Source organism: Falco cherrug, chromosome 1, assembly GCF_023634085.1.
Source record: "Falco cherrug isolate bFalChe1 chromosome 1, bFalChe1.pri, whole genome shotgun sequence".
Lineage (NCBI taxonomy): Eukaryota > Metazoa > Chordata > Aves > Falconiformes > Falconidae > Falco > Falco cherrug.
This window is the reverse complement of record NC_073697.1, coordinates 123,922,803-123,949,307: the sequence shown is the minus strand read 5'-3', so window position 1 is coordinate 123,949,307 and position 26,505 is coordinate 123,922,803. Positions and strand designations below refer to the sequence as shown.

Below are 26,505 nucleotides of genomic sequence, written 5' to 3'. Positions count from 1 at the left end.
CTCCGTCTGCGTGTACGTACACAGTTCCTAACACTGAACCTGCAATTCTGCACAGGCGGATTTAGCAGAGGCACTGAAGGTAAGCTGCTTCAGAACGGGATATACTCTAATTTAAACACTTCATCCACTGAGACAGCACAAAGAGTATTTCATTCTTCTTGCTTTATAGCTTAATAGGCTAAAATTAAAATTTACAACACCATATATAATTCATTCTCAAACAGCAATTCAGACTCCTGAATGCCAACCAACTAATTACTGGTATTTTAGTCTGAATGCATTCCTGCTAATTGATATGTTCTTGCTCCACATTTAACAACTCCTGTAACTATCAGAAAAAATGATGCTTTAAACCATAGGTATAAAACTGCTTTCAAGTGAATTTCCTGAATCCTAATGAGGTATTTCACTTTTGTCTGGAGAATTCTGCAGTCTTACATAGCTGGAGAAACTCTACACTGAAATGCAGGTATATATTCTATCTAAAATAGCCTAGGAGCTGGGCAACAGATACATTCTGCAATTATTTCAGTCTGTTAATGAGTACAAAAGTAGAAAATCGAAGTATATAGTTAAGTTTCTCACTGGAAGGATCACATACAGGCTTTTGTTTTTGATAAAATACTCAAAAAAAAAAAATCCAACCCATAGAAGAATGCACATGGGAAGATCATAAGTAAAACAGTTCTGCTAGGGTTGCTACGATTAAAAAAAACCAAAACAGAACACAAGCAGAAAAATCTCCCCAAAATAACAACAGCACTCAAGAGTAGACAAGTAATGACAAGCAGAGCCAGAGGTAAAAGCTATGTGTGGTAGAGGTGTCTAACAGAAGAAAAAATACAAAATAAACATCTTGACTAAGAACTTAAAATAATTTTCTTTCTACCCAGAGAAAAAGCAATGCAAATCAAGCTCTCGGCTAGCAATTTAGGGAAGTGCTTGCATATAACAACACTGAGCAGTTCAAAGCAGCTCTCCCTGCACTCCATAAATCCATGCTGTTGTAACTGAATACTTGTGCCACAGCCATTTCTGATGTATAGAATATATAAGCCCTTGAACGGTCTGGTGTCAGGATTGCTCACTCTCAGGCAACGAATACAGGTACAGGACTGGTTCATAACATCTCATTCTCCTGGGTTTTTATTTCATGCATAGAAATCAATAGTAACCAGAAACACCGAAGTTACTGGTCATTAACCCTTAGAACTATAAAACACCATTTGGGCTTTAAATATGATCATCACAGCCAGTGAGCTGTAAATGCAGAAAAGCACAGCAGCCACAAAAATGGAGATTTGTTTGCATGAACTATTAGGTACAGGGCAGTGTTGCACAGATGTTTATTTACAAAACAGAAACCAGCCTTAACTACAGTAAAAAACATTTTCATAGCAAATGCAAATGCTAGTCAAAACTTGCCCCTTTCATTTAGGATTTATTATTTGACAGCAAATGTATAGGTATGGTACTTTTCCATACACATATTTCCTCTGAGGATTTTACTCACAAACGTGTTCCCAACCTTTACATAAAAGCAAGAAAACGTGGTATCAGCTGATCCCAGTGCAACCTTGCCAGGGTTCCTGAGCTCCTGTTAGATAACCACAGAGCCTACAGAGCAACTTCAGAGACAGATGCTACTCTCGATGACACATAATAATCATGCATTCAGCTCCTTGATTTTCAGTAAAAATATAAATAGACTGAAGGAGGTGCCCTGAACTTGAAGCTTTTAACTTAGCACAAAAGACGCTGCCATAAACATGGTTTTGTAAAATAACATTTTCACACTTTGGAAATGAAAATGTACATTAGGGACTTAACTCTTGAGTGCTGTCACTGATGTAAACAGCTTTTTTTCATTCATTCCACACTGCATGTTTCTACTTCACAATTACTATACCAGGAAATTACAAGATAATTTGGCCAAAAGCAATTAGATCTTTTAAGGGCAATAAAACCAGCTTATAAATATTTTAAAATTATTATTAATTTTTACTAAAAACATTATTGAATGTTTTTAATATTCACAATGGAAAGATTTTCATATTTTTATCATTTTTTTTTTTTAATTATCACTGGAAATCCTTGCAGCAAAATCACGGAGAAGAAACTGTACTATCCTGGTAATTTTGTTTCTCGCAAATATTAAAAATATGGAGAACAGAAGAATGCTCTACTTGCAGCTTTTTTTAAATCACTGAATTTCATTTCTCTCTGCTAAATCAATCAACACTGCTACTACCACCAGGGAAGCCCGGTTCCAGCGTGATTCTTCCACACTGAGAGTTTAAACTTCATCATTACTTTGATGGAATACCAGCATTTACTAGGGAAGACAATGAGATTACTAATTCAGTTCATGTTGTTTCTCCCCCAGACTGTACTACCAACAAGAAATACCACTGACTCTGGAAATAAACAATCTACCTTGCAAATAAATCCCACCAGTTACCCCAGCTCCTCTTCGAAAAGCTCAGTTGCACTTGAAACCACTGGCAGAGAATATGTGGGGTTACTAACTCCTGTGAGAAGACTGAGAAGCAGCGTTGCTTTCTGTAGATGAAGAATACTCAGCAGTATTCTTTAGACATCAGCAGCGCACCAGAATGTTAACAAGATAGCAAATGAAACCAGGATTACTCTCAGCAAACCTTTAACTACTGAAACAATGGAGACTTCAAAAATCTTTGTTCAAATTAGTTTGGGGATTTGAAGAGATGTAGGAAAGGTTTTGTGAAAAGAAAAAACAAAAACAAACCCCAAACCAACAACAGACCCTTTCATTTAGACTTGCTCACTCCACTGAACGGTCTACTTAATGGAGCAGAGACAGAGAGAAGCAAGGAGCAGGTCTGCACCTACCTAACAACTCCCGGGGTGGAACTGCTCTGTTGGCTCCGTTGCATGGAATGTTTGGGTATGGGGCAGATGAGGAGGAGTTTACCCACAACTCAGGTGATGAATAGTTGAAAGATGACTGGTTGCTGTGGTCCTGAAGCTCTTTACACTGACCAAGACTGTCTTGAGGAGTGCTTAATTCTTCAGAACAAGCCTGGACTGAACTAGAGGAAATTCTTCTTTGGTACAACGGCCTGCCTGGTCCTCTTGGTTCATACTATGAACAGAAAAAAACATAACAAAAAAGTTTTTTTGCTCCTTTGATTCAACTGCATGTATCAATTACCAATTTTCCATCCATTTTTTTCCATGCAATGGCTTATGAAAAAAGAAAAAAAGTCGTTTGCATTTAGAAAAAAAACCTAACTCATTTAAAATTATATGTTGTATATTGCGGGCACTGGCAATGCATTTTAATCACACAAAACAGAAACAGAACCTTAAAAGGAAGTGCAAGGAGCATCAACAGATTCCTAAATTCTTATCAACCTGTACATCTCACACTCCTACCTGGGAGATGTACCACACAGTGAGAAGGAAGACACCCATAATTCACAAAGAAGCAAAGGAAGCACAGAAACATACAAGAGCAAGAGAAAATGTTCAATTGCAATGTAGAGAGGAAAAAAAAAGAAAAAAAAAAAAAGACTTTTCATTTCCAAAGGACAAATGAGTAACTTGTATACCAGGATTTGGGGAAGCACAATAGATGTGTATACTGGATTTTGTGTATATACATACAAAACAAATGCTATGCAGAAGTGTGTGCCCGCAGGAAATAACGCAGAGAATTCTACCCAAACCCACAGAAATTACTCGCTTCCATGATCTACAGGGTTTATGTAGATGAAACTGGCAGGTGCTCCATCATTTAACCCGTTAGCTTCAAGTTCAGGTTTAAGGACTCTCTCAAACTTCCTCAAGATTCAAAGCGAGTCTGTTGTACTACAGATTATTTTTAAAAATAAATACAATATTTTCTCCCTTCTGCACTGTACTAACAAGAGCAAAAATAACAGAAAAGTCATAGAAGTATATCTATACTTGGTAAAGGGAAAAAGTAAGTATTTGAGTGAAATGTCTTAAAAAATTAGCTAAATAAACATCAAATAACTTGCATGCAGTGCCCCAACATTGTTATTATATCATCCACAAAAAGATGGGGAGAAAAACAGCGCATGAAAGAAAACTGTAGTATCTCATTAGAGCCACCACACTACTGTATCGAGGGGACAGCACTCGGACATCCCACCACTCAACCCTCTAATATTCTTCAATAATAAATAAAAATTAAAAAAAAAAAACCACACCCAAAAAAACCCTCAGATGTTATGGCCTGAATCACACCCAAAAAGTACACTTTTCAGTAGGTTTAACAGGCAATTTTGGTAAGCAATCAGGAAGTTACCAAAGTTCTGGATACTTGCAAGAACAGGACCAGCCAGAATAACTTCAGTATTCCCTTTGATACGCAGTTTAAATCTGGTTTGACTAAACACAGGCAAAAGCTTTTAAGTATCAATTCCATGAGCGGTTTTATAAATTGTGATCAAGAAAACTGTTTAGTGAGGATACTGGAAGTCGTGACACCTCCCCTGACACCCGCCTTATATGAAAGATCTGTTAAAAATATACATAAAACTCTAATTTCTTTGTGTATTCAGTCCCATCTACCAGCTAACTAGCAATCTTGGAAACTTTACAAGCAAGTTTCTGTCTTGTAATACTTTTACTGCATTTGGCATTTCTGTCACATATTTCAAAAGGATGAAGGAATGAGAACTAAAACAAATTTGCGCTAATTACATAAAGGCTCGACTATTTGTCTTCAGATAGCGGGAGCTGTCACAAACTCTATAGGAATATTTATTAGTTTATTACTGCTGAAAAGTCATTGTTCCTATGTCCCGCTGTACTGATGGCATTAACTGTTGTCACAAAGTATTAGATTTTATACAAGGTGGCACGGCTTAATGGACCAAGACATAGAATTTCTAAATGTCTATAAAACCAAACATTATTACACCTCTATCTGGGCCTGAGGACTCCATTAACCTCTCTGGATCTGTATAAGACAGAAATTTGTAAAATGCACTGGAATTCAATTTTAGTTATTTTGCTCAGGCACACAAAGTAAGTATTTTCTATTTTCAGAAGTTGAAAGACAATTAAATATGTTATCACATTGGATAGTGATGAGCAGGGATACCCCACACAGCTTCTCTGAAATCCTTGACAGAAATGCATCACAGAACAAGCTGCTTAACTTGATGTACAAATACTGGATTACATGCAGTCAGTGCAAGATTATCTGGGAATATTAATTCTGGCATTCCAGGAATACATCCTGGCCCCAGCATACTTCATGGCTACGTATCATACACTCCTTAGCACTCCAGATTACAACAGGGATTAAAAACGCCTGTTCAGAACGTGACCTGTCCGAGTTATGGGATGCAGATCATGCAAGCGCATACATCACACCCCCTCAGAGTCCAGAACAAAAAAAGATCCAGGGGGACAGAGCCAGCTCTGGTGTGGCAGGATTTGTGCTGGACCCAGATTCACGCAGCACAGCTGGGTATTTCTGCACTGATTTCTGACACTGAGCCCCCAGAGTACACAGGACGGCTTTACACAGAATTAGCTCAGGCCAGGTGGGATTTATTACATCAGGTTTCTTGAACCAGTTGTACTGCTCTGGTCTCAAGTTCTTATGAAAAGTAAGTCAACCACATTCACAGGTTAACACTGAGCCAAATGGCTGGCTTATTCAAACTGACGTTCCAAAGAGTCATTTCATGAGGTTTCACCTGGGGTGTCATTAATTCGCACTCCAGATAAATGACAGGCAGATAACAGAGCAGTGACTGCGAGAAAACTCCAAGTAACATTCAAAAATCCGAGACCTCCTGCTCAGTAGAGACAGTGTTATACCTGTGGTGATGGGAACTGCAAGTATGCACATGGTGAACAGAGAAGACAGAAAGTTTTTACCTCGCCGAAATTCCCAGTGTGAGCTTTTAATACGTGAGGCATTTTGCATTCGTGACCACTTCAAAGTATAATTTGATATCAAAATGACACGACGATTGCACACGCAGACAAAAATGCCTACCTCTTCTAAGCTGTGGAGCGAAGAAGCAGATACTGCTCGAGATGCGAGTGGATGAAATGGCTCCTGACCAACTGCATGCTGATGATTCTGTATTTGTATAAAAGGGTTTTGTTGCGACCTATGGGGCAATGGAGGTATACCATAATGAAAGCCCTGCCCCATAAGGTGATTCTGCTGTAGGTTAGCATAAGTCCACGATCCATCAGGTTGCAGGTATTTCAAGGGGGACGGGGTTATATGTTCAGATGGCATTGAGAAAGGGGGATTGTATATTTGGGGTAAATGCTGCTGAAATGCTGGGTTACTGGGTATTTCAATGTCTCTGTTGTTTTCAGTGAAGTTAGGGAAGTGACCGCTGTGGTTGGAGTTGCAGGAAGGAGAAGGGAGAGCTGGTGGGCTTCTGGGCTGCACTTGTCTGTATTGCAACAGTCTTGACTGAGGGGGTGGCATTTCAGCTAAGTCCCGACTTTCACTTTGATCACGGTGTGACAGTTCTCTGAGCAAATCCTGGAATCTGTATTGACAGAATAAATGTATCAAGAGAAAGAAAAAAAATGTTTTGCTGAAATCCCACTCTTTTTTTCAGGTGGAGAAAACTCAAAAGCACAAAACACCGGTTTTAAGTATCCTCATCCTTGCGCTTACTGACCCTAACTTCAAAGGATGTGACTGAGCCATCAGAAATTAGGCACAAGAGGATTAACTGAATGAAATACCTACCTGAATCATCTCAAAGTTTTAGTAACTCTTGAGATTTCCTTTTCAGTCAGAAGAATCAATTTTTTGTTATCTCTTAAGAGACAACTAAGGGAAGCATTTCCTGCTTTATTATACAAAGTAAAAAACTTCACACAGTTAAAGAAAATTTTAACCCCTTAAAAGGCAAAAGCCAGAACCATCAGGGATTCCCCTCATTCGCACCATATACTTCCAAACTTCTCCAAAAGGTCAAGAATATTCAATTCAGCACTTCACAGAGTCAGACAAGAGAGCATTTAGATGCTTTACCATGGCTATAACAAACCAGATGAAAATAAAGCATAGTGGGAGATGACAGTAAACAGAGGCAATTTAAAAACCCAGCCTTCTCAATATACGTGATTAAAGCTGATGACCACTGGAACCATTTTTCTGTTTATGTTCAACAGCTTCCTTTCTTGCCCCCTAACGCTCCATCTCAAACATAATTTTTTTTTTCATCTGCTTTTAAAAGCAAAGGCTTTTTGAAAAGGTTCAGGTTTTATTGGGAGGCAGTGCTTGGGGAGGGGTTGGTTTGTTTCTTTCCAAGCACATAAATCTGAGACTGCTAATTCAATTTGAAGAATTTACAACTTAAATAGGCCTTAACTATACTCAGACACCTCCTTCATAAACACAAGGTTGTTACACTCTATCCATTCCTTATTCCATAAATACAGCACTGAAAAGCTCCATAAAAGTATTTTTTCCACTACAGCTTTACTACCCAATATACTAACAGAATAAAGCATAACACATAATAAAAGCATAGTTGTAAGTCAGCCTGCCAACTATTTTAACCTTCATCATAACGGCAGCAAAAAGCAATACCTTTAAGTGTCTTGCACTTGATCACAGTGTTACAGATAGGTGCCCACTGCTCAATTTTACACAAGCTCTGATGACTCAGTAAACAAATACCTTGAATATGTTGCCTCTGTTTCATCTTCTGTATTACTGGCAAGTTTCCAGTTTGCCCTAACTTGCTGCTGTTGATGCAATCCAATTGGTTGCTGAGGAAGATGTGGTAGATGAGGATGGTGATGGTGTTGATATGGAATAGTGCCTTGACTGAGATAGGCATTATGTTCATTCCATTGCTGTAACCTGGCTTGTTGTTGCTGCCTTATTGTTTCCAAAGCTACATTTCCATGCATACGATCTATAAAAATAGTTTTAAAAAAAAAATTTATCTAATGCCCCTTTTTAAAGATCTTTATGTCAGAGATAAAAGAAAACTTTTTATACAACATATTCCAGGGCCTACCATATACTAACTGCATTGCAGTGTAAAACCTGGTTATTTAAATCATATGGAAAAAAATCATATAAACATGAATCTTCTAATAAAGTGCTGAATAGTCAAACATGCCTCAAGCAGCAAATTATGCTCAATGACATTACTTATGGAAACTAACCCAACGTCCCAATTCAGAGCAATATGCCTGAAAAGGTAAATACCTCCTTCATTTTCACTTCAATGTAGTTATAATTGCACACTCTGAATTTAAATAAAGAAAAGTCACCTACCTAAAGTGTCCCCTAAGGGCATTCCTGATGGATTCTCTTCCACGAAGTTGTTCAAGTGGGTTGGCAGAACAGGGTTGTGCTGTGCAATGGGCCTCAAAGGATTACTGACTTCTTGTAACATAGGTGGGGGGTGTTGTTCTGAAATCACAGCATCTATAGCAGGAGAATGCGGTCGGTGGGGAATTGGATTATTAAAAAAAGATTGGCTGGGGCCTGCCTGGTAAGCAGGGGAAAGCTGCGAAGGTTGTGGAGGCTGCTGATTCAAATGATTATGCTGCTGCACTACCTGGCTTTGCTGGGGTGGCATTTGGTTTTGTTGTTCAGGCAAATGATTTTGTTGCTGAGTTAAAAGGTTTTGCTGCTGTTGCAGAGGATATGGCTGCCTTGGTATCTGTGACAGGTGCTGGAAGTGGCGATTGGGAACTGCGTACTGGGAGTGGGGTGGGGTGAGATGCAGGTTCAGCTGCCTGGGGTTAAGATTATCTTTGCGATGAAATTTAGCGTTAGGATAACCAACACCGGAACGTGACTCTGGGCTTCTGTTCTGAGAATTCACTTCTAAGTCAATCTAGAAAAACAGAATGAAAAACTTTGAAAATTAACATTAAAAAACCTAAACTAGAACACATCAGTAATGAATAAATCCATTAAAAGAGAGAATATTAAAAATACACCAACTCACAAACCCCAAAAAGACAAACCCACCTGCTTGGATTCCAGAGGTTTCTTCTCAGGTGTTCGAATTTTACTGATTTCAGGTCCAGCAGGGGTTTCACTTTTCCCTAAAAACATTAATTAGTTTCAATGTAGAAATTATTATTTGGGTTGGGTTGGTTTTTTTTCCCCGACAGAGGAAAATTTAGACTTACTAGTATAGCATTTGCAGCATCAGAGACGTTTAATATAATTTACCCAAATATCACTCTTTCTTTAATCTCTGCACTTTGCTCATTATTCATCACCAAGTAGTTCTTCCAACTTAATTGCAAAGAACATCAGCAGTAGTTACCACTGGACTACAGAACAGAGACAGACCAATTATACCCTCAACACACATACACTCCCCAACTTTGAATCTCACAAAATCTTAGTTATTTTGTATTGGCAAATCACAAGTTACTTCCTTCACTCTGTAGATTCCTCAACGTCACTTAAAAGACAGAAAGAAAAAATTCCTTTCCACCGCACCCTAAAGTACAAACTCCCTCAAAACAAAACTAATTTGCAATGCAATTTCAACAACTAACCATTTCGACTTTGTTCATGTTGCTCCTTGTCTTGATGCTGAAGCTGCTGCTGTTGTCCTATGCTAACTGGGGAATGATGTCCCAGGCCATAAGGTATAGGAGACCCACGCCCATGTGCCTGTAACAGGTTCATATTATATGCCATAGCTGCTTGATGAGTAATGATTCGAGGGTCAACTGCAAACCTACCCTGATACCCCGTCCACGGTACCTACATAATTTAAAAAAAAAAAAAAAAAAGAAAAAAATTGCAATCTGTTAAGGTACACTAAAGGAAGTAAAGTAACAAGCACACTGATATTAGCTGAGTAATAAGCAATTTTCCATACATCAGATGACCTGACACACTAACACACAACTGCAGGTGGTGCTGCAAAGGGAGAGCAGTAGGAACAGACCTAGCAGCAAGAGGCAAGGAGCAAAAGTTTTGGAGAACTATCCTGGGCAAAAAAAATTTGTATCAAAACCCATTCTTGTTTCAACGGCCTCAAAATTCACAGAGAAGAGACTGATGGACAAACCGCATTTTAATAAACTTGATATTAATCTCTTCTGTAAATTAATAGGAGGGGGTGAAGTTCAAGAAAATGAAACACCCTTTCTCCCGGTAATTAAGAGACATTAGGCTACGTCTCAGGGGGGGTGGAAAGAGCCTCTAACCTGAGGTCCTTTATGGTCCTTTTACCACTCAGTGCTGTAATCTTGTAACAGGAGCGGGTGTATCGTACCTCAGCACCCATGAGACGCCCGGTGAAGTAACAGGACTACTGGTAAAATCAAGGGTCTCTCGGTATGTTAAGGATGGCAGGGCTGCTCCCCAGTGCCTGTGCTACATGGCACAGCTGTGACAGATCATCTTCCTAAATACTGGAAGTAAAATCCACCTCCTGAAAGCATGTCAGAGTCAGGAGTTTTTACAACGTTTTAAATTTTACTCCTAAAAGGAATGCAAAGGAAGACAGCTCTGGATCAAATTCGTTCCATTTTGCCCTGTAGGGAATTTATTAAAAGAAGGAAAATTTTGCATAAGAGGAGAGTGCAGGGGAAGTAATCATCAACACTCAGGCTGACAAAGCATCCTTTACTGATGACAGCAGACAACCTCCTCATGTTTTTACCTTGGATATGGAAACTGCCTTAAACAAAGCAAAGAGATCATTTTATCTTACATGAACATAAACACATTTTACTTCAGTCCCTACCTGGTTTAAGAGTAACAACTTTCATGCAATTCTTTTTTTAATTTAGTGTTTGCCCTTGAAATGTGCACTTTGAACTTCAGCTTTAGGCTACTACTGCATCTGTACCACCTCAAATCATCTCCAACAAGCTTCTTTTCAAAATTAGATGTCTCATTAGTACCTCAGTCACCCCACTTAGTAATTTAAAAAATCCATCCTCAGGGAAGGTGAGCTCAAAAATACTTTTTTAAAAATATATTTCTTTTGACTGGAAATACATAAAAATACATTAACCTTGGAACAATAAGACAGAACTTTTTAAGTTACCTTGACTTAATATTAATATAATGTGAGCAAACATGACAGAGATACAGCTGCCGGCCTCCTCACTGCATTTAAAAGTATCCATCAAATGAGGATTTCTAGTAAGCTAGGAAAAGGAAGAAATCTTGACCCAGCAGCAAAAACCAATTTATAGAAGCCAGCTGGTCTAAGACATACAACTGAAACTAGAGTTCCTACAGAAGTCCCCTATACAGCATCAATAACCAATAGAGGACTCATAATTATTAAGAAAACAAAGTAACTGTATGCCAACATTTAGCACTATGATGGAATTAAACACATCTGCAAGCGTGGGTTCCACGTCCTTCCCAGAGTCTTCAGGAGCTGTGTACAAGACATACATGTCACTCCACAGCATCACATGTGCAGCTTTTGTTCTTTTCTCCCCTTTTTCCTCCTGGAATATGTGACTGTGAAGGTTAGAAAATAAAGCAGATGCTGCTTCTTTAATTTGTGTGAATTTTGGTGGGATAGGTTTATTTGTAATGCAAAATGCCATACACTAATGTAGCCTAAAAGACCTGATTAGGGATCTTCATCGTGTTCTCAAATGCCATTAAGGAAAGGGACTGGAGAATAAATTGATTCACTATGAGGTTCTGGAAGGGGAAAATATCCCATTATGCTTATTTTTCTTATCACTTCACTTCAGACACCTTGCACTGCAGACATCCAAAGCTGGTAATTTAAACTGCACGAAGCCAATAAAGAGAAACAAGCTCCATCTGAATCACCTGTGTCTCTCCAATGATTAAGAACTGAAATAGGCAATTAATTCAGATGCAGGTATCTCAAGTCAGATGAGACAGATTCCACTGGTGTGCCTAAACCTAAAGCTGAGAATATACACCAAGTTACATGAACATGAAATTGCTTTTAGGCTGCCTCGAGTTATTTGTGGGAGCAATAGTTTTAAGCCCTCATTTTCTGATGGTTCTCTGCACAGCCACTCCTAAAGGGGACATATTTGAAGTAAAATGCTGAAAAAAACTTGCAAAATATTCACTAACTGATTTTGCTATTTATTTTTGTATGTACAATAATTGAGGGGAGGAGAAAAAAAACCAAACAAACAATGAATTCTTACAGGCAAAGGCACAGACATGACCATATTTCCTCCATAGACAGCAGGTACATAGAGAATACTTGTCCCAGTGTGTGGATCTATCCTTTGAACAGGACTTGGAGATTTCCCCAGATTGGGGTGAGGTCCCAGAGGAGGAGGGGGAGGAGTATATGCTCGGATAGGATTTCCAATTAGAACAGAAGGATTGGGCTGAACTGAAAAGAAAGAAAGAAAGAAAGAAAAAAAAAAGATATATACATACATACACCAAAAAAAAAAAGATCATCACACTCAAAACGAATATGAAGACTACTTCTTTCTTTTTTTCATCCTAATAGCTTCTATCTTTATAAAGTACGTGTGCAACTCTCTTACACTATAGCTCTGATACATCTACAGAAATCATTAATCAAATCCTGTTTCCCATTTCAAAAATTTGAAGAGGCAGAAAATATGAGTTGAGATGCAGAGAAACAGGTAGCTGGTAACTGCATTAATGAAAGAATGTCCCAACCCAATTAAATATGTTGACAGTCAGACTGGCTGTTAAACACTGCATCAAAAACTAAAATAATCCTCCTGTCGTTAGGGAAGACAAGCTTTACATTATTGCTTTTTCAAATTAATAACAAAATTATTAAGCTGTTACATACTACCTTGCAAAAGTATGATCAGTAACATCTGGATATATGACAGCACAATTTAAGTTCAAAGTACATCATTAAACAGTGCATGCAACACAATATCCTAACTCTTCTAGTGCAAATACACTGGTACAGTATTTTACATCATGAATTTCAAACACAGCCGGTTTTAAGCAGCCAACAACTATGCTGTGTTAAGGCTCTGCACAACATCTATAAAGGGACAGCCTTGGAAATACCTGATGTCCACTTAACAGCCTATAATCCGTTTCCCAAATGCACACAAGTAGTAAATGGCTTTCGAATAGAGACCAGGCACTCAATTTATACGAAATTATTATCAACCCCACCGGAGCCAAATCAGCATGAGCTCGGAGGAATTCTTCAGTAACCGCAGAGATACTTACCAATTCCATCAGGTGGGAAATGGTCATTCTGATTATGAAGATGGACCTTGCCCTTTAAACAGAAAAAACAGTAACAGTTATGTTTTGCATTCTTACATAAACCAAAGCTTTTTATTTCAAGTGAACATTATAATTAAATACAAAATAAAGTTTGAAAGAAGTTAGCAAAACGTTTCATTCTTACGCATTCCGCTGTTCACTTCCATTACCTGACTACGAATTCAGAAAGCTGGACATTAAATACCACTAATTCAATTAACCAGTGGGTCATTGCTGTCCCTCTGGGAATACTCTCTCCTAAGGTGTTTTCAGATGCAAGGACAGTTACAGCAAGCTGCCTTGAGTTTCATTTCTCACCGTTTTATTTCCTGCTGCCTCATTTCTTGAAGGAGCACCATCCAGTATAACACAACCCTCAGTATTCCTCTTCCATAGCAGCTCTTAGTGGAAGCATGATCCATTTTCTTCTGCAGGTTTCAGCTCAAGAACCTTGGAGACGAAGCAGCTGCCACTAGTTTTACTCACTTACTCACCCAGCCTCATTAGATATTGCCTGCCTACCCCATCTCCTGTATCTGCTTCTGGACTGCTCCCCAAAGTATGGGATAGCAGACTCAAAACCCAGAGTATTCTGGGGAAACTGTCTTTCCTTGGTGAATTGTACATTAGAAAAGGAGATTAACAGAACCGAGTTATCCCTCCTACATGCTCATGAGCTTACAGCATCAACTAATTAGTTAATATGCATAAACTGTGAGCACACATTCAAATGCTAGTATGCTCTACAGTCTTTTGCAGCATAGGAATACCTTACTTAATCTGGACCTAAGTACTTTCACAAATTTAAAATAAATCTTAAGACTCTTTGATGCTACAAAACTTTTTTTGCCCAGGAGATAAGTCTAGGCAGTTTTCCAGCAGTCTGAGCAAATTAGTCAGGGTACAGAGACAGGTTGTTTGACAATGTTGACTCATGCAGAAACCAGATTAAAGAACTGGTCTCTGCATTTCCCTCTCATTTTAAAAATGAATTATTGAAAAATAAAATAATACTTGCTTTTCATTGCAGTACTTAAAAGAAACCTGTTTATTCACTAAAGAGAAGATTCAGTCTAAAACTGTAGAGCAGCTATATGCCTTAATCACTTATGGTTTGCACAAAGTATTTCTGTATCTCTTACGCTGTCAGTTAGCATCAAGCTATGTGCAGAAGTCTACCAAATCTCTGGTTTTACCTACCAGACTTGTATTTTATAGGTGCCATATTTTTAAAACTGAAATAGCAAATAATGACATAAATTCATAAGAATAGCTGTCCTGTTGAACATTTAGCATGTAACGGTATCAGACCGGTAAATATATACCAACTGGGGCCACGTGTGCGTCAGGGAAGGGAGGTGCTGGCTTCCTTCTGTCTTTTTCTTTTAATGGTTTTGATAGTTTAATCACTTTCTAATTGTCTATTATTACATTAACTGTTGTAATTTCTCAAAGATTTCCACGACAAGGTTCGTTTCCCCACCCATCTAAAAACCAGCTAAACCTACATTTTACCTGATGGCAGTTGAGAGCACTGGAGCACAGCTACACTCAGTTTCCTCTAAAAGCCTGCTCCACCTTCAGAGTATAAAAATCCACATTACATAAAGGCACTTAGAGGCAATTCAGACCGAGATTCAGGTGACTTAAGCAGTTAACAGCCTCGTCACTCCTAGGATCCTCCTTTCCGTCAACTGGCAGGAGAGGAGAGGATTCTCCAGAGTTAATCAGACCAGTGGTCCTCACCGCCTGTATGAAATGTCCAGGATGACAATGCATCCTGATTAAGTGCCTGAATCCGGGCCAAAAAGCTGGAGCACAGGCAGTGAGCGGGAGGCAGGCAGAGCTGTAAAATTCAGAGCCTAATTTACTGGATGTTAACTACCCTGCAGGAAGCTCCGAGTTCTGAAACTTTCCGTTTCCACATCACCACCTTTAATAAGGGCTGCGCCCACCCAGCTCTGCTGCTCCTCCCGCAGTGCCACCACCCCCGGCCAAACCACCCGGACGCAGGTGAAGGCAGATGCTCCCCCAGACAGGGCTGCCACGAGCACAGCAGCCCCACCGCTAGCCAGCTCCACAGTAGCTATTTGCTTCTCAGAGAGACGGGACTGAAACTTCTCCTCTTCTTTAAAAAATAAACAGTAAAGAGGTTTTTAATGTCCTTACATAAATCCAAGAGCAATTCTGCTGAATAAGGCAGCGCCAGTTTTACAAAATCACTTTTCACAGCATGTGAAAAACAAGCCCTGAACTGCACAGATGTCCATAAACTCACCACAAAATGCTGTTCTCACTTTTTCGCTACAAAATACACCAGCACTAGGCTTTTAATCTTTCATCTTTTAATGTTAAATATTGTACTTAGGAGGTCTAAAATAAGCAAAGCTAACCATCTGCTTTTAAGGCTTGAGCAAAGGGAAATGTATCGCTTATCACAGACATCTTCTGTGTGTGTTGCAGTATTACCTGCTTGCTTTCTGTTTCTGCACATGCTAGCTGTCAACTGTATTCAGAGGGAAGAGATTTTATTACAATTATGATCTAGGTGGTTAAAGCACTTCAGATCTTAAGCTGAAACGACAGTGCTGGCAGTTTGAAGGTGTCTCTTCTGATTTCTGCAGCACAAGCGCTCAGTTTACTAACAAACTGGAAGAAAAATAAACAGAATGGTCTAGTCACAAGACTCTGACTTCCCTCACCCTTTTTTTTTTTTTTTTTTAAATGTACCATACCTGCATTTTCAAACACTCTTCTTTCGGTTTAGGAAACAAAAGTATGGAGAGTGATGTTCTATTATTAAAGAAAATGTGTTCAAGACCAAAGCACTCATGAAAAATCAGAGTGCAGCAATGATTTTTAAAGACAATGATTTTTTAATTCACAGTTTTCTGTACGCCTAGTGTTTTGACACATGACTAGATGCTTTAGAAATCTGGTGTTTGTTTCAGAAAGTAATGCAATCTTGATGAAGAAACCAAATGTTCTCACTTACAAACTCTCTTTTGGGAAGGACTGCCAAAGGGAAGGCTTTCCTTTTTGTACTGTTAAAAAGCCTGTTGTAAAAATTTCATTTAAATGATAAAGCCAGCAGCAAAAATGCAAAGCCATGGAAAACATGCATGTTTCTTCCTTCTTGTACAGCAGAATTCATCACAAAGCTAACAACCTGCATTTTATTTGCGTCTCTAAACACAATTTAATTAAATTATAACTCAAATGGGTTTGAAATAAACTACAAAGAACTATGAAAACTGAATTAATTACTAATATATCACCCCCCAAAAAAGCTCCAAAATTTAGTCTTATTCTCTATCACCTTAAGGAAGCGATGTATTTGTATCACTTCTTTACCTACTTTTATAAAAACAACTAGTAAAATTACCACTGAGCGGCAATTTCATCTCTCTGCTCTCTTGATGCTAATGAGATCTGGTCTTCTGAAGGACATTATCAGTGAGCTAATCTACGTGATACACTGGTTTATAAAGTATTATTAATTAAATCACACAACTATCTTACATAACAGAAACCCCTGAATTTTAAATGTGATTTTTAGATCAAACCAAATTGCTATTTATTACTTTGTTGCTTCCTTGTACTTCTTGCCACTGCTACATCAACCCGCTGGTTTTTGGGGTACAGTCAGAGCACAAGCTGCTCGGGACAGGGATTGCCTCTTGTCCAGAAGCTTTCATTTGCCTTATCTAAATACTGAGGCCAAGATCCATGGCTGAAATTCATCAGAGTCGGTGCAACACAGTCAATGAACAGAGTGACCCAAGGTTTATCTTTCAGTAAGGAAACAAGGCTTGGACAACCCCGAGCTACGTTGCTAAATACTGTATTATAATACAAGCCTAGAGCTTTCACTTGAAAATGCCGAGGATCCCTCTGGAATTTGCATTCATAGCTGACTGCATTGATGCCATTTTAAAACAAACAACTTGTTCCATAAACCTTTTTATATCATTTCTCAAAAGGCATTTCTACATTCACTTCCACCTCCTGACAAAATTCATCATCAGTAAAACCTTACCTTCGGTGGCGACTGCTGCTGTTTGGTGGCATTCGCTGAATGTTGGTGCCGAAGAGCTCGGGGGATAAACTCTGGAGCCAGTGGGTTCAACACATAAGTTTTCTTTAACTCCAAAGCTTCCAGCTGAGCTTTGATCTGTTCAAATGTGATACCATGGAGACTTTCATTCTCGTGACATAGGGCAATAAACCTTTCCCAAAATTTCCTATGGAAACAATTTTTAGAAACAATAAAAAGGAGTAAGACTCGATGGGTGTTGTTAAAATTAAAATAGATTTAATATAACTGTGTGGCATTTTTATTTTTCATGTATGCTCATTTTACACACCAAGCCAGCCATCCTGCAACCTGATCCACGCATCTGAACCCCACAGCATAATGCAAAGCTCCCCAGTCACTTAAAATGGACATATGGGTCTGTCCACACATATCAGATCACAGCACTGTGTATCACATTTAAATACCATGTGTATATCACATTTAAATATGGTCACAGACAGGTCTGACTTGGAATTTTTTCCTAGAAAATAAAACACAGTGAATAAAATGCTTAGAATTCTGGAAAGCATGTGATTTATGGAATTTAATAAAGCTCAAAGAGTCACAGGGATTATATAGATTGTCAGTCCCAGAACATGCCCAAAAGATTCTACGAATTTAAATAGGTCATTCAATTCCAGTGTCACAAATACCAGAGTCAAGATATACCCTCAAAACTACTCTTGGGAAACACTTCAGAGTCACATGAAAATGTCAGAGGAGCATCTAGAGGGCCGTTGAGATCCTCTGGTGGAAAACAAAAGCACCTATTTCACCGTGTGTTAGATACTCCTTTAAAATGTAGAAGGTGTGTCAAGCCAGAAAGACAACCATCAGATGACACGTGACCTCTAGAAAAATTCTGTATCCAACTTTTTGGAGGGTGGAGGGGTTATTTAAACCATGTAATAGAAGAGAACTCCTACCCATCTTCTGCTTTCTCATGACGTGTCTTTCTATTGCTTACAAAAAAAGCCTTTACGTTTTCAATATCCAGCCAGATCTACACAAAAATTTTAGACTTGCAATTTATTTTTTTTTAACGTCAAGGGAATTTTTAGGTGAAGTTACTTAAGCCTAAAAGCTATTTAAATAAGATCTGAAGATGTCACTTAAAAAGAAAACCAAACACCTGATCGAGTTGTTCTCTTTCAAAAAATCAAGTGTAATGAAAATTATTTTAAAAGAGTATTAAAAAGACAATGATCTTAAAGGTGGACTTGACTATAACTCACTCTAGTTATATAGAGTCTATATCTATATATATAGATATATACAGATATATATAGAGTATATATCTATATATATATAGAGAGAGAGACCTCAGTAATAAGGTCTGGCCTATAAGCAAGCACTGTTATACTGTTATTTCCCCAAAACCTGTAAAATGAGATTGCTACATGCTAATTTTAACAGCAGTGTCACATTTTGCTGAGTACCTGGCTTGTGAAAAAGAGTAAGTGCCTCTCCTGCAAGAATACTGTAATGTTACTGATGTATTTAAGAATTCAAAATAGTTTTCCCTAAAAGCCCATCTTCTGTTGTGATTTTATAGAGGGAAGAAATGCTCTTTTAAAATTCAGAATACAAGATGGCCCTTTTTCTGCATTTCCCTGTAAGGCAAATGTAACTTGCAAGGTTTTAAGCAAGGATTAAAAACCAAAATGAAATACTTCGCTGGGATGCTTTAATGACGGAACTCCCTCTGATTAATCAATTCAGTCACCAAACCCACTGCCAAGTACCACAAATCCACTGAGACCTATCCACTTTTGCTTAAAATGCCCCAAGCAGTCTCTCTACACGTGGAACACTTGTACTGGGGTGTAAGAACAGAGAATAAAATACCGCTGCCTCTGTTTTACAGTGTGCTCTGGAGTTTAAAGTGAGTGTCTGCCAAAACAGCCCTGTCTAGTCCGATTGCAACACACAGAAATGTAATGATTACCCTGGGCATACTTCACAAAGCTCTCTACAACTATCATTACAGAGCCTTGACTCATTTTGACAGGTATTAGAATATTTATAAAATTCAAGTACTCTCTAAACTTTTTTGAGGTCTGTTTTTCCTAACGAAATGTCACTTCTTTCAGACTTCTGTACTCCTGTTGTACTAAAAAAGAACCATCTTTCCAGCAGCATGCCTGAGCCCCTCCAGCACTATTTCAAAGGGTGAACGTTCAATTATTCAGTGAAACAAGACAATGGTGTATTAAAGCGAAAGCTTGAGATACATCTTAATAAAGCTCCACTGCTCCTTGTTTCTTAATTATCTTTTGGGTTTATAATTTTGAGCAGCTATACATATATAAAGCTGCTGTTCTTCGAAAAGCAAACTCAATCCCTAACTGCCAAGACTAACTCATGTACCATGCTGATAGCCTATACTTTGATTTTAACAAGTTTTTGCATGCCCTATTTCAGATACGTTGAAGGAGCCATACTTGGAGAAACTGCTGAGCTCCCACATTTGAAAACTGGGTCCCCCTTGAGTATCTAATTTAAAGCCTCAACACTCAAAATTCAGGAGGTTATCTTCCCCGTTGGGATTCAGAGTACAATGCATGATCGTTCTCCAACAAAAGCTGTATTTAAACAAATGGTTAGAGAACCAATAATGGTCCTAGTTAGACTAACTAGGGATTAACTAACTCTCTGACTTAGGCAACACCGCACATCCTGAACCCCAACGTAGGGAAAAGAAGCAAAATTTATCAACTCAGAGTAATTTCCGAACAAGTGGTAAGAGAAACCTCCGTCAGCACAGCACGGCAACCTCTACAGCTAGTCATGAATCTCTGCAGCGTAAGCATCATGATGGACTAGAGACTGTTACCAGCAGACTGTAACAGACATCATTTATGGATCAAGTGCTCGGGAGGCACAGAGCTCCTTCTCATCAGTTACATAAACCAGATCGTGTCTAAAAAGAAAACCAGGCAGGTAATGGGAAAAGTAAAATAAAACCACAGCCATTACTTCTCTTTTAATAAGAAGTTATTAGCAGTTTAGAGCCAATCACTGTGTTAATGTATGGATGCTTGTGACGTCCCCAGCAGGTATGTGGTTGAATTCAGGTCACATTTCATATCAAAAGTTTGGTTTCCATTTGGGTTTTCAATCCTAATCTTTGAAAACCGCATCCATTTTCAATACAGTAGACGAATACTGCTCAGGAAAGTAGAACACAACATAGATAAAACAACTAACACATATTTTTAGCTTTATTTTAATAATGTAGTCAGTGCAGCATTTCCTCTCTTCAAGAAATAAGCCTCAGGGTTTATCTCTGATCATCCCAAAATTTCAGCTCTTCCATCAAAGAAGAAACCTTTGAAGACCAACAACTTGGTATCCTTAACATCAGTGTTTACATCTCTTAGCATTTTTCACATTTCTTCATTTAGGTCTATAAAAAGTAAATTCACTCAAATCTTAATGAGTTTTTCCCTAATATCATGAAGACACATAAAAACACAAATAATGGTTTTCAAGTCTTCTACTCTCATACAACTGCCATAATATTCAACTTCACAATACTACATTACGTCACAATTTTTAATTCCAAATTATATATTACTTTTATTTATAGATAAAATAATAAAATTATAACAGGCATATTAACAAAACCACTAGAAAATAAAATGAAGCTTCTTCAATTGTTACTGTCAAGTAAAAACTAGAGCAACTATAAATACATTAAAAGACAGTTTATCAACGACCAGGTGGTGGATATCTCACACTTTTTCTCTGTAGGCTGTTACATGTGGTGACTCTGGATAAGAAGGTAAAACCAGAACAAACCAAACCCAAAAAAGCAACAAAAAAAGCCAGACTTGTCCACCCACAGAGGATACTAAAACGCTCTGCCTCTCGTCTGGAGTGGTTTTCTTCACTATCATTGAAAACAAAATGTCCCCTCTCTTCCCTGTGAGCAAGACTTACTAATCGGGGGACAGGGTGGCCCTTGCACAACTGCATGCTTCCAGCTCCACGGTGACCTGGCAGATGGCACCGCAGGAGCCACCGCGGCGTACGACAACGCTCCTCAGTCTGCACGGGGCTACACCTGCCTGCTCTGCCCGAGGGGTGAGCTTCAGCAGCACGCGTTGGGCAAGCTGAAATCACGCCTGCAGATTCAAGCCTCTGCAGGAGCTGGGAACACAACTAACACTTTGCCATCTTCGTGGTATTTGTATGGAATTTTAATTTCATTATACAGTTATTTTAAGGGTTTAAATATGCTGTGTCTTATTTGGCACCTGAAAGAAAATCCATCTTTTTTATTAAATCCATCAGTCACAGATAAACACATTTTCTATCATCCTTAGCCTTGATTAACTACGAAACATATATGAAGTACCTGCATCTTCCAATGGAACATAAAGCAATAGGATCTCCCACCACAGCCACCAAGGACTGTGCTCTTGTAATGGCAGTGTTCAGCAGTTTGTAATTAGACAGAAACCCATAATCCAAGTCTTCTGTTGAATCCTCCAGTAACTGCTCTTTCCTTTTAATTGGTGTTTGCTTATGTTTGCATGTGTGCCGTGTTCGTACTGTGCTGAGAAACAAAACTCTGAACTGTTTTCCTAAAAGGAAACAAAAAACAAAGGTCTGAGATAATTGTAGCTATTTCTGCTGGTAACACCATCAGACCACTGCACTTGCCAGCCAGATTTCACACCTAGATATTCTGAAGAAGCTACCCTTCACATGAATAGCTTTATGCAAGAATAATAAGATTTAAAAATTTTAAAAGATGCACTATAAATAGCACATTCTATTACAAGAATATTTTCTCTTTAAAAAACTTATTTTTCATCTTGATATTAATCACTCCAGAACTTTCTGGAATGCTAGCTATCTTTACAATGTTGCCAGTCAGCTGATAACAGATCTTGGATGGATTTATTTATTCTACCTTAAAAAAAAAAAAAAAAAAAAGTTCTGGACATTCTTGTATCATATTTCAAAATTTCCCAAATATACAAGTACCTACCATGATAGAACACACCACTCACTGTCACTCAGCTACTTTATTATCTTCCTTTGTTTATTACTAAAACTGCAACCTAGCAACAGGCTACACCTACACAAAATTCTTGTTATCAATGTGATTCCAGGATCACATACCTAAATTCATGGATTCCTTTTTACAGTCTATTCCACAAATGCAAAAATCAGTAAAACATTTCAAGGCTAAAGCCTTGTTACATTTTTACTTGGAACTCATCATAAAAATCCAGCAGTTTTCACATTTTCAATTTTTCATTAAATCAATTCATTTTTTTAAGTAAGCTTGAACTTAATTTTGAAAAAAGATAAATAAATAAAGTTTATTGCTTTGGTATCCAATGTTGGAGCAACATATAATCAGCACAGTTGCCAATTTGATTTTGATACCTCGTTTTTTATGGACTACATCACAGCTCTCCTTTTGTTCCAATCGTTTTAAGATTATTTCAGTAAGTCTTACTTAACTTCACCAGTCACACTTTTCACTTCCTTAGCATATCTTTGAGACATGTAACTCTTACTTACCCTGAACGTTTAGCACTCTCTCTACACTGACATCAGACAGTCTTTTTTTCCGAAGTTCAGCCCGAATTCTGAACACTTGATCAGCATAAGGTGTTACGACACCTATACTGCCATCATCCAATTTGCCCCAGGCAACAGGCCATTTTCTTCTTAATTCTTCAACACGCTCTACTACCTCAAACACCTTAAAAGAAAGTCAGAATTCTTAAAAGTATGCTCCACCGAAGATCATTCTTTGATAAGCGAATTTGACTTTTAAAGCTCTAAAACGTTTACGTGACAGAGTATTACATAGTTTTACTGAAGAAGCAAAAATACTCTTGCATTTCATAGTGATACTCTAAAATATCATGTATTAAAACAATGTATTTACCATACAGTACCTTTTTTCAATCTTAATATAAAACTTTGCTCACAGAAATGTCACCTTTCAAGTACAAGCAGGGAAATTATATCAATAACCTTAATTTTCATGCTTATGCTCTTATGAAAATGTCAAGCACAGTAGGACATTTCTTACCATAGTTTATTTAATTTCCGAAGTAAATATACTGCCTAAATAGGATTATTTTATTTTTATTCTGGATTTTATATATGTCATATTAGAATTTGATGACTCCAGAGCAGAATCAGTTCCATTCCAAAGGATACCATGAGGAGTTTCAGATTATCCATCAACTGCTAGCTCATCTCTATAAAATACTATTAAGCGTGCCACCTGAGAGGACTAACGAGTAATAAAACCCGAAAACCTCCTCCTGTGAGGAGACAGGCTCAAAGTTACCTCCTGCCAAAAAAGCACCAGGCACAGCAGCTTCTGTTTCAACACACCAAACTGATACCGCGCTACAGAAGGTACTTCTGAATAAATTCAGAAAAGGTTTGTAGTTCCCCCTTTTTTTTACATTTGCATTCACCATGTCATTCAAAAACTGTCAATATGTCATTTAATAAATATTTATCCAGCTATATAAAGCATGATAATTGATGAACGCAGTTTTCCTACAGCATCACAATGCAAGCTCAGCCCCTTCATGGAACCCAGGCAGATAGTCTTTCCGACAAGAACCTCAAGCATTCCTAACTTTCTTCTCTTCCCTGCTCACCCAGTTATCTTTGGCTGCAGAAAGGGGGTGTGAAAAATAAACGGAATGCTTCCAACTTTTATAGTATCTCTTTTTTGAATCGGTAAGCGGGAATTCTAGGGATTTTTATGGACGTTTCAGGAACGTGAGGAGGGATACGAATCACAATGGGTATGTACAATACTATAAAGCATAGTAGTTCCTAACTGCTAAGAGTCTGTTGGTTTATGCTGACTTCTTAGCATCTAAGATCTACTTACATGACAGACATTCTCATTTAAGTGTATATTTTTAAAAAATGTATCTGAACTGGAACAGTGTATTGAAAAGCTCAAGAATTTAAAAAAAAATCAGGAGGAAGCAAATAAATAAAAAATCTATTAATCCTTAAAAAGTCACAGTTTCTTTTTTATAGTTTCACGTTTTCAGAAAGTATGGAAAACAGGTGGCTGTTTCTGAGAAAATCCTGAATATAACATTTTGCAACATAAATTCTTGTATTTAAAAGCTAGTTCTACTGACAAAGGATACTGGAAAAAACTTTGCTGTCTATGAAAACCAAAGCACAAAAAAAGATCTTTTGCAGGTATTTCGGCAAGCTTCTCTGAAAGCATATAGCTGCTGGATATGTATTTAGAATTAACACCATATAGGAAAATTTTAGAATTAAAGCCAAAAATGGAAAGTGTATTTTCCAGATTAATACTTAATACAGGCACCAATGAACCATAAGATGCCCCAATGCAAAAGTCCATTAAGGGTCAAAAGCAAAAATCTCTCTCATCATCTGAATTTCAGTTTTTCATGTTGGTATTTAAGCAGCTGTTGTCCTTCATTTCTGCCTGTAGCTACTAATGACTCACAGTTTTCAGACAGTTACTTGGCCACTGAAGATATTTTTAGGTTTATACAACTTTTTTTTAAATGGCAAAGCAATTCAAGTAGATTAATGAAAGTAGTCAGGTGCCTTCAGTTTTTTTTCAGTCATGTGTCCAGGAGTCATTGGATCTGCTAACTTAAGTAGATCTTTTAATATATCAAAGAATGCATAACGAGTGCAGCATAACAACAAAAAGGTTAAAAACTGTGCACCAGATGAACTGCACAATGATCAACAAGGGGAAACAGGCAGCTCTGCAGTGCTTCATAATAAATACTGCTGGTTAACTGCATCCTAACTTCAGTTAAAATTCCTCTAAGTTTAAAAAAAAATAATGACTGCTATGTCTTTGTTTTTCTTTAAATGTCAAGGATATTTCTTAAGACATCTTTTCGGTGGGGGCGGGCAGAAGGGAGCTGGGTCAACCCTCCCCTAACTCAAGGTGACTGGAAAAAGGCATCTTCTGCTATAAAAAGTATTACCAAGCTGGGATGGGGGTGTGTGTCTGGTGTGGACAGGGGCATCGGGGGGTGTGTGCATGTGTTTTTGTTTGGTTTGGGCTGGGGGGGAGGGTTTAACTCAAGGGAAGGAATGAGAATGAAAGTAATTTTTGAAGAATACAAATAAACCTCTGTGAAACAAACATACTGAGAACAAGCTTAAGCTGTCACCTACAAAAAAAAAAATATCTCATCTGCACATGATCAGTTAGACACTGATCCTAAACATATTACAGCAAATATGAAATGTTACTCCAGAGGACTGAGTGGGAACATTTCTACAACAGTCAAAGAAATCTAAGTTTTACTTCAAATTGCAGTTACTCTCAGTTGCTAAGATACATCCATCAGAATGTCACAGAAACCATCAGAAAGACAACCTGAAGAATGAGCCCAAGAGAACTATATGCAGCATATAATTTGCAAAGAAAAAAATAAAATAAATTAGTGGAAATGTTTACTACAATTGCAATATTCACTCCTTCATGTTCAGCAAAGTCCATGTTCCCCTCCCTAGTAGAGGACAGGTTACATCTTCCACCTACACTGAGCAGAAACCAATAAATTTGGGGGGAGGGGAGCTTTAAGAAAACCATCAAGAATAAAGCCAAAGAAGAGTTACCTCTGCATTATTGTAAAAAGCTGTACTATTTTTTTCTTGCACATCTTCTCCACGTGCTGTGAAGAAAGTCAAAGGGTAGAAATCTTTGTGTGCTGGCTGCTTTCCACTTGCCATCAATTTACCTTCATAGAAAAGTTCGGATGTATAACTGTAACAAGGCAAAACAGAATAAAATGTGGAGTCTACATATGAGTTCACTGATAAAATATGCAAATCTCACTGATAAAATATGCAATCACAAAATACTTCATAAGGAACATCGAACCACTGATTACTACTTGGCATGTTCAAGTGATTTCTCTGAACTGCTATTTCCATACTGCAGACGAGCAGAAGGCACTAAAAATATGTTTTTTCAACACTTTGTCTACAAAGGCAGTATTTTCTTCTAATCTAAAGCTCAAAGTTACTAACATTCTCACTAATGTTTCACTCAGAAGTTCTGGTGACTTGAAGCTGGGCATAAGGAACACTTGCTGTCTGGCACTGGTTATTGCTCAGGCTGGCTGGACAATGAGCCTGCTTACGTCATTTAAGAGCCATTGAACTTGGAAGATAAATTTACTAAAGATTT

General features: G+C 38.0%; 1 protein-coding gene across 4 annotated transcripts in view; it reads right to left on the bottom strand.

The window, feature by feature from the left end:
- HELZ (helicase with zinc finger) overlaps positions 1 to 26,505 on the bottom strand; it is a 91,498-nt gene that overhangs the window by 3,007 nt on the left and 61,986 nt on the right. For all 4 annotated transcript variants that reach the window (XM_027808244.2, XM_055727399.1, XM_055727407.1 and 1 more), the window contains 12 exons: positions 25,932 to 26,079; positions 22,845 to 23,028; positions 21,664 to 21,892; positions 17,262 to 17,466; positions 13,184 to 13,235; positions 12,154 to 12,347; positions 9,541 to 9,751; positions 8,999 to 9,075; positions 8,294 to 8,861; positions 7,685 to 7,925; positions 6,026 to 6,539; positions 2,872 to 3,124 (listed from right to left, as the gene is read on the bottom strand). In XM_027808244.2, coding sequence (XP_027664045.2) covers positions 2,872 to 3,124; positions 6,026 to 6,539; positions 7,685 to 7,925; positions 8,294 to 8,861; positions 8,999 to 9,075; positions 9,541 to 9,751; positions 12,154 to 12,347; positions 13,184 to 13,235; positions 17,262 to 17,466; positions 21,664 to 21,892; positions 22,845 to 23,028; positions 25,932 to 26,079 — 2,876 coding nt within the window. The remainder of the gene's footprint in view (positions 1 to 2,871; positions 3,125 to 6,025; positions 6,540 to 7,684; positions 7,926 to 8,293; positions 8,862 to 8,998; positions 9,076 to 9,540; positions 9,752 to 12,153; positions 12,348 to 13,183; positions 13,236 to 17,261; positions 17,467 to 21,663; positions 21,893 to 22,844; positions 23,029 to 25,931; positions 26,080 to 26,505) is intronic.